The 20425-nt window shown below is 41.0% G+C and overlaps 1 protein-coding gene across 2 annotated transcripts in view; it reads right to left on the bottom strand.

Annotated features, from left to right (window-relative positions):
* adcy5 (adenylate cyclase 5) overlaps nt 1-20179 on the bottom strand; it is a 99697-nt gene extending 79518 nt beyond the window's left edge. For both annotated transcript variants that reach the window (XM_084908716.1, XM_084908717.1), the window contains exon 1: nt 17996-20179. In XM_084908716.1, the coding sequence (XP_084764842.1) occupies nt 17996-18931 (936 nt within the window). In that variant the 5' untranslated portion in view covers nt 18932-20179. The remainder of the gene's footprint in view (nt 1-17995) is intronic.
* Between the last annotated feature and the right edge of the window lie 246 nt (nt 20180-20425).

Raw genomic sequence — 20425 nt, 5'->3', positions numbered from 1 at the left:
ATAATAACCGTTAGTTCAAGACCTCTCCTCCCGATTAACTATCTGTCAAGATTAATTACCTGTAAACCTTCTTCCTCTGCCAAGGTGAAAAGGTTTTTTAGCTTCTCTTTCATTCAAATGTTTGCAATTAAGACTGAGAATAAAGGGTTTTTTGGCAAATCTTGGTGCAAATCTTGACTCCAGCTTTAAAAACACCACAATGTTCTTTAACACAATTTTTAAATTTAATTTTGCTTATCTGAAGCATATGTTAGGTTTGCATCTGATGCTTAAAAAAGCTGCTAAATAAATGACTTTATGTCTCCTCCCAGCATCAAACCAGAGAACTTGTGCTTGCTAAGCAAATGTGTAACCCACTACGCTATACAGCCACTTATTCAAAGCTTAGACCAGGGGCATGCGGCTCTTTAGTCCTTATACTGCGGCTCTTTTTGGAAGTGTATTTTATTTATGTTAGTTCTTTTTTAACTTGTAGTTCTAAATTGGAAGATTATTGTGATATTGAAATATAAAAATAAAATTATATTCTATTTTTTTTTCATCACTCAAAATAAGCGTCACACTCGCGGAAGCCGGTATACCTGCTGAAACACCATGCATTTATCCAGACTTTCAACCCCAGGAAGGCCAATTATGGATCTTCGGATCCACATACGTATGTGAGCAGCTATTCTCCACCGTGAACTATGTTAAAAACAAACACAGCTCGCGCCTCACAGATGACAGCTTACAGTCCTGCGTAAAGATGAAGTGACTTCGTACAGCCCCGATCTGCAGACGCTGTGCGCAGAGGTTCAGGAGCAGAAGTCCCATTGTAAACATACCACGGCAGACCCGACGATGTTTCCATGAACACGCTTTTCAGCATTTCTTTATTGACCACTTTTCACACATGGTTGCTGTAAGCATTCAGCCGGCTGTAGCTTTTCAGCTCACAGCCCGACAACACAACAGCGCAGATAGCACAGACGTTAAGGCGGCGAGGCGTGATTGCGAGTGCTGCTCAGGTGTGTTCGCCTCCCCTGCAGCGGCACTGCAGACCACGCCCCGCCACACACATTAACCAGGTAAAATACATATTTAGGCAGAATTTTGCAAATATCTATTTTTCATTTTTTAGCAGCATAGTGCTTTTTTCAAATTATTTTTTAAAAGTCAGATCAAGGCTCCAAAAGCCCAAAGGCGATATAAGGGGGGAGGCTCACAGTTTTTGTTTGCTGGATCATTTTAGTTCAGCTGGGTGTCTTTCCTTTTGTTATATTTCTTTAAGAGTTCAAAATGTGTTAATTACATAAATAAAATGTAATTTTCTCTGTAGCACTTCATGGATTTCATAAACAACACACCTTAGTTGTTCACACAAAGCATAAAGGTTAAAAAAAAACCAATATATACAGTGTTATCTTCATTTTAGATGTCAAAAAGTATTTGCGGCTCCCAGTGTTTTCTTTTGCGTGGAAACCGGGTCCAAATGGCTCTTTGGGTCTTAAAGGTTGCTGACCCCTGGCTTAGACTGATCAAGTTTAATGAGATTCAATCCTACAACTCTGAGCTTAATATCATGAGAATTGTTATATTGCCAGTGGCACACAGACCTGATTATGGCTGATTATGCTTTGGAAGGATTAAGGAGGATATCCAGAGCTGTGATGAAACATAAATATGGGGTCTGTTTAGCACAGGTAGTTAACACTGAAAATAAGCTGCAGGCTGATACAGATATGTGGATAAACTAACTTGGTTCTTGACGTGGAGGTCAAATAAAGATGCATAAGATGCTATCAGTGCTCAAATGAATGAAAAACAGTTGACAACAGCTGTAATTCGCTTTAGTCATCAGACTGGAAAAGACCTGTTTTTGCTTAAAATTATGATCTATACAACTGTTTCCTCACATAACAACAAAAGAGAACAACAACAATAATCATCACAAAAATGCTCTGGTCAGCAAGAATCAATACATGATTACAACACAAGCCCTCAGAGTAATTACCTTGCCTTGCTATAAAGAATTGCATGATTGAGAGTATATCATAAGTATTTTTAATTTCCCCTGAAAATACTATTGCCCCGAGTCTGATTTGCAACATTGCAAACAAACTAATTAAAGCTAATGAATGTCAAATGAGCAGAGTGAAGCAATGAAGATCCCAAGTATTTCCACTCAGCTCACCACAGTGGAAACGCAACAGTGTAAATAAGGAGGAAACTATCAATCAGTTTTATATTTCTCTGTCAAATGATGCTTCTGTAATTACAGCAACATACCGACATTAAAGGAAGCAGAATTTTTCATTATTAGTCCTCCTAGACTATGGAGGCATGGCTGTGTCCAGCATTTGGTCTATGTTTCCATCCATAGTTAGCTCCAGTGCTAAAACTTTGGACTAATTTGCCTAGTGACATTCAGCACAAGAAAAATGCCTCGATTAGCTGGAACATAATGCTGTAGGACAAATATGTTTTAGTCAGCCAAGAGAGATCAAAAGCATTCAATTTAAACTATACTCCATAAAGGCACTATACACACTTTATTTTTAAAAAATGTGAATAATATCAACAATTAGCAATAAATAAGGCATTAAAAACAAATAAGATCAGTTAAATATTTTATATTTTTAACCCTGAGTCACTTCAAAAACTCTGTTCATCTGTAGTGAGTTCACGCAGATAAGAAATTGACTCTGGGCAGGGTCTTGTCTGCTCTTTATCTCAGCTGTCAATGCCAGGTGAGTAGTGTCCATATTTCTTTATTCTGGAAGAGATTGTAAAACTTTGTGAAAGGAGTCTGAGACAAGCTGACAAGTCAGTGAAGCTGACTTCTGACTGATGACAGCGATACTGAATACATCCTGAAATTTTATGTCAGTAAGTGCTGTTGTTAGCTGCTGTTAGAGAAACCTTCTTTGAAGCGTTTGTAATATTCTTGGACTTGCATTAAAAACATGTTATATGTCCATCAATCACCACAAGCTCCTGGGGCATTAAACTGGGCTGTGGGAATGGCCAAATTTATAAGACTGTGCTGATTAGGACAATAATGATCAGAAGGATTCTTTTGCATGTTCTCTCTGGATACTACGGCTTCCTCCCACAGATGTGCAGTTAGTGGAGTTAGGTTAAATGGCGATTCTAAATGGTCAATAGGTGTGAGTGTTGTCTCTCTGTGTTAGTCCTGAGACAGACTGGTGACCTGTCCTGGTTGTACCATCTCCTCACCTCTGAATGCTGGGATGAGCTCCAGCAGCCACTTAAATAAATTTGATATGTGAAAGAAAAGGGGGGGGGGGGGGGGGGGGGGTCGTTTACATTGTGATGAATTTTCTCCAGGTTGATTTTTATGATCCTGAAGTCCTACAAAAACCTCACAAAGAAGCTAAGAGAAAAAAATTCTACTGTCAGGAAAGCAACGAAATGAAAAACGCACACGTCATCATTGGTCTTTAGACATAATATGACAAAAAAGAAAAAATACACAACGTATTTGTCCACCTAAATCCAAACTTGTATCTTTAAAACGTGTATGGCCATTTCTCAAGATTTCTATTGAAATTATGACCCAGCAGGCAAAATGACGCGCAGGCCAGGTCAAAATACTCAAGCGTTCCCAGGAAAGCACTGAGAGAAGTTGGTGGATATTTGTGAAATAGAAGCTGTTGCTAAGTTACAGGAGTATTGAGCACAGTTTTTCTGGACTCTCGGGAGAGTACATCAGCAGCGGTCTCTGATAGCTACTCATTCAAGGTAGCCCCACATCCATGTGTAGTTCAAATACAATCACTGACACGACATCATCGTCCGTCGCTCTCCTCAGCCTCAGGGTGCTCGCATTCTCAAATACAACAAAACAATAAGCAGCTGAAACTATAGATTTGAATGCTGCCACAGGGGACGGGGACAAGGCAGTAAACCTTGCGATGGGAAATCTGATGTTTAGATTCTGATTTAGAAAGTTTTCCCAGGGGCCACTTCTATCTCATCGCTCCAGCTAGTTCTGGGGAAGGAAAGTAGATAAAAGTCTGTCCGCAGGGGACGAGGGAAATTAAAAGCTTGTTCGGAAACAGGTCAGGACCAGGAGGGATGGATGTAACAAGGCAGGTAAAGGAAGGAGGACAATGTGGACATCTGTTTTCAATTTCCACACATTACGAGCAACAGGCAATTCAATCAGATAGACAGAAACCCTGTTGCCACTGGAATTCTGCCAATATAGGACTGGTCTGCTTACATGCCCTCCTCTGTGCACTTGGAGAGCGAGCAGCAGAGAATGGAAAGAGTGCTTTTCACTCCAGCAGCCTTAAACTCTAAGGGGGGAAAAAAAAGCTCAGTAAACAAACCCAGGAAGTATCTCAGGAGCTCATGAGAAATCCCACAACTTATGTTAAGAATGTTGAGTACAAGGTAAGTGGAACCAGCAACACATTGTATGTGAACACAGGCTAATAACAATGTTCCTCATAAATGATGTACAGAGGAGAGTAAGAAGGAACAGAAACAATCGTGCACGTCAAAGTTTTTTGGGTTTTTTACACCTTTTGTGGCTCCAGAGGGAACTATGTGAAGTGATAAAGTGTCTTAAGTGGCATCAGCTGGGGCTAAAAAATAATGCAAGTTTATTAAAAAAAAAAGAAAAATCATCAAATTTATCTATTTCTTGTGGCAGGATGGCAGCTCCTGGCTGCATTTACTGGCAAGTGCATAGCGAACGACAATTTCATTCCACCTTGTGTGCCAAGTTTTGATAATGTAGAGCAAAGAGTGGCACAGCAAAAATCAACATTCAGTCTCGGCTGCATCTTTACATGAAGCACAATGATTTCTTTACTCAAACACTTTATAGAACATCGCTGATTCATCCACACAAACACTTTTTATGTTCTATATCTTAGTGACAGTTGCATTGGGAGCAACTCAGGGTTCAGCTTCTTGTTCAAGGATACTTTGGCATGATTACTGGAGTAGCCAGGGATTGAACCACCAACGGTCCAATTAGTAGATGAGCTGTTTTACCTGCTGAGTTACCACAAACGCTGACACTGAGAACACTGATATCAGCACCAGTGATATGATGCTGATATCAGCACCATATCACTGATATCCAGACATCCGTTTCTGGACACGGATGTCTGGCCTATCACAGACAGGCTGGTATCAGCATATATGCTGTCAGGTACGCGCAGATATGACAGCTTAGGAGGCTGTGGTGCAGCGTCACAAAGAGTGTTGTGTATAACAGTACAAATCCGCTATGCAAACATCTAAATGATGTGTTTTCTGTGTTGTTCTAGTGTGTGAAATACACTGATAGAAAGAGCCCCATCATTTCCTCTTCCTTAGACAATGACTCTTACTGGATGAATATATAAAATCCACACTTAAATGTACTTAAATCACACTCTTTATTTTCCCTAAAAGAATTATATTCAGTCACTTCATTTTCGCCCCAAGTCCTCCACCTGCAGTGGCTCCACATCCCACGAGTCGGGCCAGCCCTGCAGTTTCAGAAACAATGACTTAACCGAACATGCATGCTGTCGCTCCCACACATAGGCTATCCTCGGGCAGGCATGTACACTCTAAAAAGTAATTCAGAGGTTTAGTAAATATCACTATAATTAAAAGTTAGATGACCTTGATTAAAACTCTGAATATCACTTAAGTGATTAGTTGAGTTTGATATACTGAAATAGATGTCTAAAAATGTAAGAGATGCTTTTGTGTTAAATTAAGGTATTTTATTTACATTTATTTCAGAGAAATAAAACTGTTTGAAACAGAGTCAAAACATTTAAGAGATTGGCATCTATACTTTTCAGCTATGTCTTTTGGCGTCGCGGCACAACGTGCATGTTGGAAGAAACTTTACTTTTACCTATCAGTGAAAAAAATAAAAAAAATAATGAAAAGGTTGCTACATGTTCTTTTGTATGGGCGAAAGCCATAAACATAAGCTGTCACAGGTAAGTTGGGCTGCCGCTGCTTGGACCAAGTCTGTGGCTTTATACCATTTGGATGATGAGTATGGGCAGCATGTCAAGGTTTTTATTGTCATCTAATATAAAAGGCCCACATCACTAACACCTAGCACTGTTTTTTTATACCAATTAAAGCCATTTAGAAAATACGCTTATACTGAGAGTAGCCTGATGCTAAGAGAAGAAAGTCCAGTCCTTATACCAAGCGGAGGAGATAAAGGTAAATACTCAAAGTACTTCATGAGGATTGATGTGTTAATTCTGAAATCAAGTTAACAAGATATTATAGTAGATATTAAATGCATATAGACACTGAGGGTTTTCGGGAGGAGCTGTGCTGCTCTCTTTCTTGGCCTTCAGACAACAATTCTGATGGCTAAAGATCCAAACGGGACAGGCAAAAAAACAAACAAAAAAACAAACAAAAAAAAAACCCCCAAGATATTATAGTGCTTCATGCAAGAACAACATAATGATATCAAGCAAAGATTTAATGTTGGTTTTCTGCTGATTTTTTAGATTCTGGATACAAATATCAGCTCTAAATAATGACTATTTTCAATTTTAATTTAAAATCTGAAAAACTAAAGCTATGCCGTAGATAAGAGAATGGAGAGCTTGTTCCCGAGTAGCTTCACATTTCATATGAAAAACACTTTTTTTGTGTGTCCATATCTTGAAATATGTGGGGTAAACCCCAACCGGTTGCAGCAGATGGCCGCCCCTCCCTGAGCCTGGTTCTGCCGGAGGTTTCTTCCTGTTAAAAGGGAGTTTTTCCTTCCCACTGTCGCCAAAGTGCTTGCTCATAGGGGGTCATATGATTGTTGGGTTTTTCTCTGTATCTATGAAGCGCCTTGAGGCGACTTTTGTTGTGATTTGGCGCTATATAAATAAAATTGAATTGAATTGAATTGAATAAAAAGTAAGCTTACTCAGGTTCTTTGTTATGTCTACAGGAGGATGCTGTTGATGTCTGTGTTCAAGAAGCTTTGGCTGAGGAGGTGATGAAGACTTACCTGTTGCAAAACCGAGACGGGACAGTCAAACCTACTGATGTAGGGATGGTTATTTAGGGCAGGACTGTGCTCAGTAATCTCAGGGATCTCAGCAGAGCCTGTTGCTTTCAGGGACGAGCCTGTGCTCCAGATCTAAAATACCCCAAGAATCTCACATATACTTTTAAGGTATATCAAAAATGATTCCTAGAGTTGGATCTTGGATCCCTTTCAGTAAAGGTTCAGAAACTGAAAATCACCTCTTTGCATTGTAGATGGCAATATTTCACCAAACTACTCCTAAAGCATGGGACTAGGGCTGGGCGATATGGCCTAAAATTCATATCGCGATATAATTTGAAGCATGTGCGGTAACGATATATATCGCGATATATTCTTTTCTTCTGTATAACGTGTATTCCACACTATAAGGCACACTTAAAATCCTTTAATTTTCTCAAAAATCGAGAGTGTGCCTTATGTATGAATTCTGGTTGTGCTTACTGACCTCGAACCGATTTTGGCATGCAGAAATCTGTTAAAAAATGTTTTAGTACAACTTTGGTAAGCCGCACTGCTTGATGGATTGTCAGAGCATTACGGCTGCCGTAGTGAGGAGCTTCGCGGAGTAATCTGGGTCCAAAACTCCGTCCGGTTCAGGTCCCAAAGTCAAACAAACACTGAGAGTTAAAAACGGTCTAAATTCTTTCATCTTTAATAAAATCATCAGCGATGCGGCTTTACCAGGTGTAACAATTAAGTTTAACATCCAGGCATCCATGAAAACAGAATTTATTAAATTTAACGGAGTTAGAAGTTAACAGGAAGTTAGCTCGCTAGTTTACACCTAAACATTTCATACCATGTTCTGACAGAGATTTTTGAAACGAATTAAAACATACAGCTCTGCTACCACTTCCAACATAAATGAAGACAGAAAACTAAACAGCAGTGGCGTTTGCAGGGTTACTGAAGTTGGACTACCTGGTATATAATGTTGTGCTACGTGATTGCTAGCGACACAGCTATGTTAGCATAACATTAGCACAGTGAAGCTGGAGGATGAACGCCAACTTTTTTTCCACTCGATAAAAGTTAACGTGAGGGATTCTGGTGGTCAGGGATAAATGCAATCGCATAGCAGGATGCTATACACGGGCCAAACTTCAGTCAGGAGAACAATTGATATTATTCATCCACAATATGAGGTTAGTTATTAATATACTGCAACAACATGGGAATAGAACAGCTGCGAGAGAATTCAACATTAATGAATCAATGTTACGGAAGTGGAGGAAGCGCAGTTTTTGGCTTTCCCCATATTTCAAAAGTGCTTCATCTAGTGATGTGCGGATCGATCCTGAAATATCGATTCCTCCGATACCAGTCATTTATGTTCTAGAATCGATTCTCACATTAAAATATCGATATTTTAGTAATTTAGGGTAAATTTGTAGTTTATCATTAACAGGAACACAGTGGAAAGAAACTATAACATTCGGATTGTCTACATTCAAAGGAACTACTTCCTCTTCCGCCTTTCATAGTCATGTGCGAAATACGGCTGTATAAATGTCTCGCAGCCCCTTGGCGTGCGCACTCACAATTATGGCTGAGCGTAATTGTGCGGACGTATTTTACCTCCACAAACAGCTGAGACGTGGTTTGCGATACATATGGCAAAAAAGTGAGGTGTTGTGGCCATACTTGCCAACCTTGAGACCTCAGAATTAGGAAGACATTCAAAAGGGCTGTTGGGGGGTGATAAATACATTTTACAGTGTTTATTTATCGGATAAAATACGTTAAATGTCACCGTTATTATTGGCCGGCCCGGAAACAGCGGGGGTGTCCAAATTCAGAGGCTGCTTCCACCTGAGGACCCGGCCTTCGTGGTCTAAAGAAAGCGTCACGTATACGTCACGAGCTCCCTCGGTGGAGTGAAACCCTGCCGTCTGCTCCTTGCTATCTAAAATAAAACAGGGCGCTGGCGTAAACTCTCGACCGTCTCACACTTTGTTTAATTAGTTTTCTGTTTAACGTTTATTCAGCTGTGTGAAAACCCCGCAGGAACCTTCCCGAGGGATTAATAAAGTTAAATTTAATTTAATCTAATCTAATAACTTTAATTTCAGCCAAACCGATTTACTCACGAACAAATAAAACACTGAAAAAGCCAAACAATAGCATTTTTAAGTTATCAATGACTTATATATCATGTTTAACCCGAGTAGCGAAAGACAAGGGGGTTTGAAAACGATGTGTCGATCGGCTCAGATATTTAAAGTTTACACAGCTACATTCTGAAAACCTGAAACCTGAAAATATGTTAAAAGTTTTTTTGTGACCCAGAAAGAGAAATAAGAGTAATATTAAAACTAAGTAGCTGCCGCCATTGTTGGAAACTGGAATTGGCTGGGCCGCGCTATGAATTCTGCATATGGGTTTTCAATTTTGTTGCCTGGGTGGAAAATCGGGAGAAATTCGGGATTCTCCCAGAAAAATCAGGAGGGTTGGCATGTATGGTTGTGGCAACATCATTAACCTTGTCAAACACCTCAGAGTAAATCATATCACAGAATATGACGAGCATATGTTGAGATGAACTGAAGAGGAAGACAGGGACAGGTGACGTCTCTCACGGAGTCCTTTAGTGATGCAGGCAGGCAAGGTGTTCAAATAGCGCACAACTTCAGTTTTTTTATTTCTATATGATGATCTCTGCATTATTAAGTGATAAGAACAAGAAATATGATGTCCTGTAATCATTATGACGCTATAATTTGAGATACAATAAATAAAATGAGTTTTTGTACAAAGTATCGGTATCGGATCAGTATCGTCGATACCACCCTGAATATTACTTGGTATCGGATCGGAAAGGAAATCAGTGGTATCGCACATCACTAGCTTCATCTCTTTGGTATGACTGTCGGCATAATTTGCAGTGATAATGGTTGTAACCGCTGCGATGCTTTCGACCAAAACAGGCGCAGCTCGATGACATCATCAACATGCGCTATTGCGATAGATCGGTATAGTCAAAATCTCTTTTGTTGGCCAAATTTATATCGTTTCTATCGTATATCGTTTATATCGCCCACCCCTAATCACGGGACTTCTTAAATGGACGGGCATATTCATCAAAAGGTTTAGTTATTTAGTCATCTTTGGACCATCTTTTAAAAAAGCAAAGGTAATTGTACTAAAAACGAACAATAACCTGAAAGTTGTTTGTCATGCAGGTCATTAGCCTGAGGGAGGGTCTGAGCTCGTCCTTGTGTCATGATGGTTATTGTGTAACTTACTGGGGGATAAAAAAAATAAACCATGAGCCTTTTTTATTGTTTTGTTGATTTTGTTTTATAATCTAAGCTCTCGTATGATTTTTGTGTTTGCTGTCCTGCTTGGCCATTTTTCCTTCAAGTGGGAGAGGGATACGATTTTTTTTTTCTTTTTAGTTTTTGCACTTCACTACAAGAGCTTTACTTTCAAGACAGCTTTTAGTCAAATTCACACTAAAATGATTGTTTTTCTGTATTCAAAAGCAATTTCAAAACAGTAAGAATCTGTGATCAGAATGTTTCCTTTTCAAAACGATGCATCTATAGTTAAACGTTATTGCCATGTCTTATTATTTTACTGGTGTTCGCTGTTAGGTCACCTTCAATGATATGAAGCATCGTTGTTGACTTTTCAAGCTACATGCATAATCCAGTTCAGTCCGAAGCTTTTGCCATCCTGTTAAAGTCACGTGGCCGCAGTAGAAAAAACAAAAATTTACAAAACATCAGCAAATTAGGAACTATTTTCTATTTTCAGCATCGTGACATCAACATATACAACAACCATAACACTTAAAATTTCACAGATAAAATGTTCCTGGGGGATGCTGAATTTTGATAATTGTCTCACAACATTAACAAAGTATTAAGCACATAAGTTACAAGGTAGAGAAAACGACTCTTAGCCTGACCAACCTTTTTTTGTTGTTGTTATTTTCTGCATTTCGAACATGGTAAATGGACTGGTTCTACTCTACTCTGGTTCTTTTCTACTCTGAGCACTCAAAGCGCTTTATACAACGAATTCATTCACCCAAGCACTTTTTCTAAACTGTTTAGTGCTTATTGTCTAACATTCATACACATCCACACTCTGATGAATGCATCGGGGAGCAACATGGGGTTAGTATCTTGCCCAAGGACATTTGCCATGCAGACTGGTGGAGCCTGGGATTCAACCGCCAACCTTCCGGTTAGTAGCTGACCTGCTCTACCACCTGAGCTACGGCCACCCCGAACATGTGGCCCAGAACACTCATGACACATTTTTAGGCACGGTCACACTACTGCAAGTTTTTTTTTATATTTTTCCCGTGTATATATTATATTTTTTTGTTTTCTGTATGTTCTTGTTTCTTCAGTTTGCACTGAGTTCCTTTGAACGTCATATGTTGGTCATAACACAGGTACATTTTCACAAGCTCATTGGCAACAATTAGCCAGTTTAAACAGCCAACAGTTTTATCGTACATGCAAGTTGAGATTCCCAGTCATATTTGACAGCGTCTGATGGCGGGACATGCTGGAACTTTATTTTATATTAAATGAGTCTGGCTGTCAGTTACCTTTACCAAGCATTTCAGTATTATCTGCTCAATTTTTATGTGGTTTTCACTAACACTTAATTTCCTAATTTTTAGTTATACTTACTCAATTTTATGTGGTACTACTACTAATTATTCACGTTAACTTAATTAGTTTTAGTTTTAGTTGTAGTTATTCGACTAATAAAGTATATTTAAGAGATTTGACTGGTTTCCAATCTATTTAATATTTTTGAGTGAAACTGTTGGCATGTCCAGTCCAAAAAGGCTAGGCAGCGCCTGTATCATCTCCGACAACTGAGAAGTTCAGGGTCTCTCCAGGGATCCTCAGGACTTTCTATACAGGTGCTGTGGAGAGCATCCTCACACAGAACATCACATCCTGGTACAGGAACAGCTGTGTCAAGGATAAAAAAGCCCTTTAGAGAGTGATCCGTACGGCAGAATGCTGCTGCAGGGCTGCTCTCCCCTCCCTACAGGACATTTACACCAGGAGATGCTGGACTAGAGCAGCTCAGATATTGAAGGACCTGTCAAATCCCAGCAATAAACTGTTCCAGCTTCTGCAATCAGGCAGAAGGTTCCACACCATAGAGGCTCAAGAGGAGCCTGATCCTTGTGGCTTCACTACTGCACAAGACACTTTAACACACTACTACACAATGTACATTCTCAGATTTCGAACTTGTGTTGCACTCGTATAACTATGCACGTGACAAATAAAGAATCTTGAATCTTGTTGCAGAGATTTTAAGCAAATGTTAGTTTCTTTTTACAGTGTAGTCACGGCTGCTCAAGAAAGTTTAGCTATTTATTTTCATTTTGTCAGCTGTCTGAGATAACAACACCATCATTCTACTATTGAGCAATCCCCTCGCTTTCATCTTAAAAGTTTAGTCACTGCTAACCAGCTCGTTTCTGTCTTTCCCCTTCTAGTGTTTCCCTACAGGCAGGCTGTTCAGACTGCTGTTGCAGCACTGCTCAGTGTCATTCAGTCTCCCATGCCAGACTGGGATGGACTCTAGCAATGATGTCCTGGAATACATCTGGCGACAGAAGTTCTTGCTCTGCTTTGGAGATCCGCTGTGAGCTGGAGGGCCGCTCTCACCAGAACACACACATAACATTACCAGCTGCCACCTAGTAGTGATGAAACTTATCCAAGGGATGAGTACCTTACTGGACAGGCAGCTAATTTCTGTTCTGGTATTTATTGTCATAAAGCAAATATTGTGCACCTCTATTTACACGCCCCCTGCTTTTCTACATCCACACATATAATCTAATTTGGCCAAACGCATTTCAATTCCACCCAGTTCCGCTATCTAGTACCACCAGAGTTTGAACAGCATTGTGTTCGCTCGACCAAACAAGCCATACCACACATACACACTTCACAATGAATGGATGATAAAAATCAACATCATCCTGGCCGCGCAGACTTGTGGGTTTTCTGGCACCACAATGTCCACACATGAAATCGAGCATTAGAAAAGATCACAAGATTGACTCGCTGTTTTTTTGTTGTTGTTTTGTTTTTTAAAAACTGCCTGCAAGAAATCCAGAAGACTCAGAAACCCGATTATCTGAGGATCTCACAGCACTCGTTCCACTCAGCAGAGAGCTGGCTCCTGTATAAACAGGAGAGAACAGATTTACTAAAAACAACAGCGTGGCAAGGAAAGAACAGCAAATACAGCAGCTCGTTCCCACACACTCACATCAGCACATCAAATGACAATGTGGCTTTTTGAGAAAACACAAACTTGCGGGGTCACATGCCACAGACACACAAAAAAACGAATAAATCAGTCTGAGTTTTGCATATAAGCAAAAATTAGATTCCAAAAAGAAATAAAGGGCATAAAAGAGTTCATCCTTTCTGGTGTTTGTGATAGCCGTGGTGGGGAGTTTACAGGGCTGCTCATGTGAGATCATGGGGATTTTTAAAGTGGTACTCAAACTAAATGTTCTCCTTCCAAATTAGGATAAACCACTGATGGCCCACATACAGTACAGGACATTTCCTTTTCCGTTTTTTTCTGGATCACCCCCCTAAATGTATCATTATCTACCCTCTATCAGGATTTGTCTTATTTTTTTTCCTGAACAATTTACGGGTATATGGACACCAGATTGCTGAAGATGTCATTTGAAAACCGTGGACGTGACAACATCAGCCACCACTGTTCTGATTTCAGGCTTTACACAAGATTTCAGAACCTGGTCAACAGGATTTGCACCTGGACCCACAAATGGCGTGGCTGCATTGCATTTGGGCTTAGTCATGGCTGATGGAGAGGATCCGTGGCTAATCTAACAGGTGTGGCAATCTCAATCTCTCCCGAGTCTTGATGCTTCAGGTTTCTTTCTGACACACCGCCGTCTCTGATGTGTGCATTTTGTTTGTTAACCACTTGAATAAGAACCTGCTTCAAGACTTATCAAAAGCTTCCACTGAACATGGCAAACTCAGTGAAGAAAGCGGCGCTGTCCACACTGCAATGCTACAAGGAGACACAACATATAAAGCTCTATTAATAGTGAATGCACACTATAGCTGACGATTAATGTGCATATTTGTAGAGAACGGATTCTTTTGATAGAGGTTTGGTAGAGAAAAGGAGAAAACGGGTTTTCTGTAACATCCCTAATTTTGTCTTTGCTACAAACAGACTCAAAAAACATATATAACACGCAGCAAATCATAGTCTGTGCTGTGCCTACTTGGTAATCCTGTCATAACAGCAGCCTCAAACCTTTGAAGAGGCACTCGTCAGCTTGGGTGGAGCCTAAGCTGGCATAGGTAACGCACTGGTTCTTTAAAGGAAAATTATAAACCAGATTCATCTGACCAGTTCATTGTGGTCTTTATGGACAATGGCACAGGAAACTGTTACCACATAAAACCCTGTTACCCAAAAAAACAAAGTTAAATAACGAAGGAACGCATTGATTAGGAAACTATTTAAACAAAATAATTAATTGGAAACAGTTTAAAGGTAATCCATCAAGTATTAAAAAGGAATATATAGTGCAAAATTCTTGAGCCACCCCTTGTGTCTTTATGTTTTTCCTCCAAGCAGCCAGACTTTCTTGTCATTTTTTAAAGTGGTCTTCTTTTTGACATTGGCTACTTATTCACTCCTTTTCAGTCCAGTCCTTGCACCTGACCATTTCCAAAGGAAAGACTATTTGTTGATCCACTTAACACTGACTTATGAATCATTCAAGCATAAAAAAGGCATTAAACTCAAGGGATGAACCAGTCTTGTGTCTGCACATAACAGCCACCCTAGCAAAGAATCAATTTTATGGAAAATGCCAAAGATAACATAGTTTGATATGGATAAAATAGTATTTTTGCAACAACAAGATAAAAGAGCAAAGCAAAATTAGCTTAAAATGTTGCAACTCTCATGGTGTGTAGTGTGTTCTTAAGGATTTTGAAGAAACTGGACAAGTGGAGGACAAAAGAAGACGTGAGCTGGAGATGGACCCCTTGTCTCTTCTCCTAGATCTGTGTAATCTGCATATCAAGGATGGATGTCACAGAAAAACTATTTATTCCAGCGGGTTTCTGGTAAAGCCCCTAATAAGCATGGATTAAAATAACAACAGAACATCTCCCATTGGACTTTCTTGTGTTATACATTCAAAAACATGCACTTTTTTCCCCCCATAGCTGTAAAAGGTTGATGCGGTATTGTTGTCACCCTGCCAGGCAGGCAGGCGGGCAGCATGGACACCCAAGTTTGTGATTGGAATAACTCAAGAACAAAGTGACATAGGGCTTTCTTATCATAGGTGTATGCACTAAAAATGTTGGACGAGTTTGAATCTCATTACTTCGACATCACGCATCAGAGGTCAAATTTTCTGAAAATCTTGTCAAAGCGATAACTGAAGAAGTATCTGCTATTCTATCCAGTACTTTTCACTGATGGAGCAAATGCCTCTCTTTATTCCAGACTCATAAGCAGCTGCTCACTGTTCTGCTGTGATGTTGGGTTTAAATCCAATAAAAAACTACAAAACAAAAAAAGGTGTTTGAAAGATGCATTGTTTAAATGGATAGGATTTCACCTGCGCAGCATACGTTGAAAATGTTGTATATTTTGTTTCATATCTACCGAATACTTTCAGTTCACGGAGCTATGCTGCTGCACATTGTAGTTTATTGTCATCCTTCTGAAATAAGGAAGCTCAAATCTGGGTGGCAGTACATATGTGGCTCCAAAATAAATAAACAAACTGCATGCTTATCTTACTATTAAACTTTGCAGTCCCATCACAGCTTATTTGAAATATATTGCTGGCATCAAATTTCATGTGAGCACATATTTAACTTTTTTAAAAACTGCATTCTCCTTTTATGATACAATTTAAGCAATCCATCTTATGCAATCAATGCCATCCTTTGAATTACAGTATAGTTTAAAATGGAAGTGCATACTATAACATAAAGATTTCCTCATTATGGAACATGCCCCAACTATTAAAGTGGCCTCTAAAAAAAGTAATCCACAAATTTACTGTAGTTCAGGATTTAAGGATGAATCCCTGTGGAGGTTCTTCAGCAATAAATAAGCATCTTTCTCCATATAAACTCTGACATCTTTATAGGAGCGCTGACTGTACATGAGCTACGATGTTTAAGCAGCACACAGCCTTGTAAAGAAAAAAAAAAAACAGTAAATGGGTTAACAACAAAAGGCAACATGCAAACACGTAACAGAGAGCAGTTAGGAGTTCATAGAGCTTAGTAGTCAACACAATTAAGTGTACCTTTAAATAATGGTGGAAAATTAAACTCATTTGCACAAGTGCATTTATTACAGATAAAGTCCACCAGCCAAATGTGGACAAATGTGTTGAACGCAATACTGACGCTGTAAAAAAAAAATATATATATAATAATAATAATAATAATATCATCCATCCATCCCACATTTGTCCAAGTGGGATAATAATACCAGCAGTGGAATTTGGATGTTATGGGAAACATGGAAGCTCAGCAGAACATTAAAACAAGATCCCCTGAAACTATCAGCTGTAAGCTTATTACAAGCCCAGATGATGTAAAACAAACAATCTGAAATCAGTTTTTCCAAAGCTAAGCCCAAACACTTTTTTCCTTCCCTTCTGTTAAACAGCTTTGATTTCAGGTGTTTAAGCTGCACATTAATTCTTTATAACTTCATTAGTCCTAAATATGCAATAGCTCTGCGGTTAGAAAAGTGTTTTCAGTGTTTTACTAATTATATCATGTTCAAATGTTTGATAATCATCCTCTGCACAGGATGTTTAGCAGACTGTTATATGAATGCTATAAGTCAATACACAGGCTTTAACTCCATCCTGGCAAACCCACTGTGATCAAGTTTAGAGCTAAAATGGCAAGACTAAAATACGGAATATTCAGGCATGTGTCATGATGAAACAGAACAATGAAATGCAGTAAATTTGGATATCGTAACAAAGGATCACGATTTCACTTCTTTTAATTCATAACTGTGAAATATGTCCAGGTGTCAGACTTTTTCTGATAGTATTCGGTATTAAACCAGGCTCTTTGCGCACTGTTAGTTTTGCTGAACAAATGAGATTTTATGAGGCAAGTGAAAACAGAGAATTCTAACTGCAAAGGGAAAAATCTGGCTGTATAGCTATACTTGTGCTGAGCCCACAGTTGCTGGCACCACTGAAAAGCAACAAGCCAGCTGCTGTTTCCGTGCCAACCAGTGGCTTCACTCAGACTGAAGTGTTTGTCTAACCAATCACCAGCTCAACTTGTCAGTTAAGTCATTCGGTGACTTAATTGTTGGAAAGACAACCAGAAACCTCAAAAAAGAGAAAGGAAAAATATTTCAAGTAAACACGTTTCACTTTTTTGTTTGTTTGTTTTTTCGCATCTAGGAGTTTCCTGACTCTGACTTAACCACAAAGCCCCCCCACACAGTCACTTTCGTTAACATAATAAACTTGCGGTCTCAGACGCTTCAGATAATCTAGATCAGATCACAGCTGAAGGCAGAAGTATTTACACCCTTTTAATGGCCACACTCAAAGACCCTCTCTGATCTTTGATTGTCTTGGTAGATCTGACATGAAGAATCACACACTTTGGACAATCTGTCCTTGAGAGCTCACACAGACGTGATTAAAGTGGCTTTGAAAAGGGTCCCCCTTTTTTCCCCATCGGAGAGACTGTGCCTGCCACTGTTTGTGTGTGTGACATTTATCATCCTACAATTTCTATTACTTCTCTATCACTTTTGTTCACTTGATCGTGAGAGAAACGTTCAGCACCGGGATGCTTTGAACAAATATGTGTAATGTGCGTTATTGCGCGCAACGCATGGCTTCACATCTCTGCGCAGACATTTAAAAACAGAGCGCATTCTTCGACGTACCTGTTTCCACAGAAAGCTGTCCGTTTCGTTTAACATCCAAGAAATGGCCACGTGGATGGCGGAAAGAATAACTCCAGTGATGACCGCAGCGCGCATCCTGACGGGAAGCAGAGTGTAGATGACATGGATGAAGAACACGGTCCACCAGATCCCCTCCGAGGCACTTCTGGGCCGTACGAGCAGTACTCCGATCACCTGGATCACCAACACCATCAGGATGACCACATAGCACACGACCCACATGTGGTCCTGGTGAAATCCGTTCCTGTTGCAGATTACCATGAGCACGAGCGTGAGGAAGATGGCCACAGAAAATACCACCACGTACGTTACGCTCGGTCCCGATCTCCCACCGGAGCAGTGAAAGCCCAACATGACCGTGTACACCAGCACAAGTACGCCCATGAGCATAGTCAAGCTGCTCTGGTTGAGACGGAAAAAGTAGCGCTGGTAGAGCCGCTCCAACTTCTCCGACTGGAATTTTTTGGATTTGAAAATGTGCATGACGCTGGTGCAGCACGCCACGAAGGAAAAGTTTACTTCGGGCATGACCTCTTCCTCGTCGGTCCTCGGCTTGGCTCTCCGCTCTTCCAGACCCAGCTCCACGGACTTGGGTCTCACCTCGCCGTCTGGACGTTTAGAGGACGCGCGGTTGTTGTCTCGGCTCTCCTCTCCATGGTCCTGCCAAGCCGACCTGGACCTGAAGCTGACCCTGCTGACGGTCGTGGAGGCTCGCCCGGGCGGCCGGTGGTCCAGATCATCCTCCTCCGTCCACCGGCTGTTGGTCCGGGTGAGCTTCCTGCGCGGAGATCTTGCTGAGTATGGGCACCCGTTGGCCACAGACTGAGACTCTCCCCAAGCTGATCTGTGCTCGGTCCCTCCCCTCAACCCGGGCGCACCGACTCCGGGTGGGCTGACACTGTTTGATCTGGACATAGTGGAAAAGTGGATGCAGTGACAGAATGTTATCTAAACAAATAGCCTATAGGAGACAGGGGAGGGAAAAGGAAGTTTGTTCCACTTAAAAGAGGGAAGGGAACTATTTAGTCCCAATGATGAGGCGCATTAAATGTCTTTTATTAGCTGAACTTTCCATAGCTGATCACGCTTCAGACAGCCCGAGGGCTTTGACTGTAAAATGTAAAGTTAGCAGTCAGTTTAATCGCCACTTTCAGAAGCAAACAGTCGTCCTTAAAAGCCTTTACAAATAAAATGAAATCACCAAAAGCAATAGCCGAGAATAGCGAAAAGCTCTGGGAATTTAAAAAAAACAATTGAACATGCGCAAAAAGTCACAGGGGAGCCACGAGAGGAGGGAACATTAGATCCAGGTGGATTTGGCTCTACATCATTGGGCCCAATTAGCCATCATCCACGGAGGTTGCAGGGCACGCGCTGCAAATGGAATAAAACCATTACACAACTCGGATAGTTCCCCAGAGATCATAGTGCAAGCAGCAGCATCAATTGGCCAATTCCAATCCGTTATATGTGCAGACACGTTTCCTGTATCCTTGTCAGCGGTTTGCAGGCGGAAAAGACGGAGGTGGGATGCCATATGAAGGTGAATGCCATGGTGACGGCTCTGATCACGTCCACTCAAATCCTGATGCACCTGTACAGAGCGAACATTGAAGCCTGCTCGGCAGCGGCGGGGGAGCCTCACGTTTGGCCAAAAATCAGCATCACGATTCTCTCACACTTGCACTGAGCAGAGAGGAGAAGTCAGCCGCTCCTCCTCCTTCTCCTCATCTGACAGCCACAAAAGACAGCTTCTCCGTCCATGGTTAAAAAAAACAAAAAACAAACCCGCGTTACCGCACTGTTCAATTCACCGTCAGCCGCTGCGCCAAATCAATGTCCAACAGCTGCCCATCACTGTTCAAATCCCTGGAGAGCGACCCCCCCACCCCCGACTTGGTTTGCAGCGACACTCCTCCTGCGCACGGCCATTTCGCAAAGTGACTAACCGGTGCAAAAGTGCGCTCCCGGCGCCTCGGACAATACGCTCGGTGTGCGTTTGGAGCGTGGCATCATAACATATTTACCGCTGATTGCTGCTTTAATGGTCATTCAACCAAGTTTGCTTCCTTTGATCCGCCTCTCCGGCCCGCTTCCATTGGAAAAGAAAAGGGGTGAGTCACGCTTTGACGCGCTTTCATTGGATGACAGCTCGGTCAATCTAAATCAGATTCTGCGCGACCCCCGGGCGCTTTCGATGAATGGGCGGGACTGCGCTCACAGCTGGATAGCCCGCATGGCACACCCCACACGTACCTTACAGCATGGATTGAATCTTATCTCAGTGACCCCCCAGCAGGTTGCCAGTTCCAAACTGCGTCCCCCTACTCCAGGACATCGGCTCTAACAACAGTAACACAGAGATTTGTTCATCTTCAGCTGCCCGCGATCTATAGCAGGTTGAGAGAC

This window comes from Perissodus microlepis, chromosome 16 (genome assembly GCF_051167445.1).
Source record: "Perissodus microlepis isolate ML-2025 ecotype Zambia chromosome 16, ASM5116744v1, whole genome shotgun sequence".
In the NCBI taxonomy this organism is placed as follows: Eukaryota; Metazoa; Chordata; class Actinopteri; order Cichliformes; family Cichlidae; genus Perissodus; species Perissodus microlepis.
The sequence above is the reverse complement of the archived record's forward strand: the minus strand, read 5'-3'. Positions and strand labels throughout refer to the sequence as shown.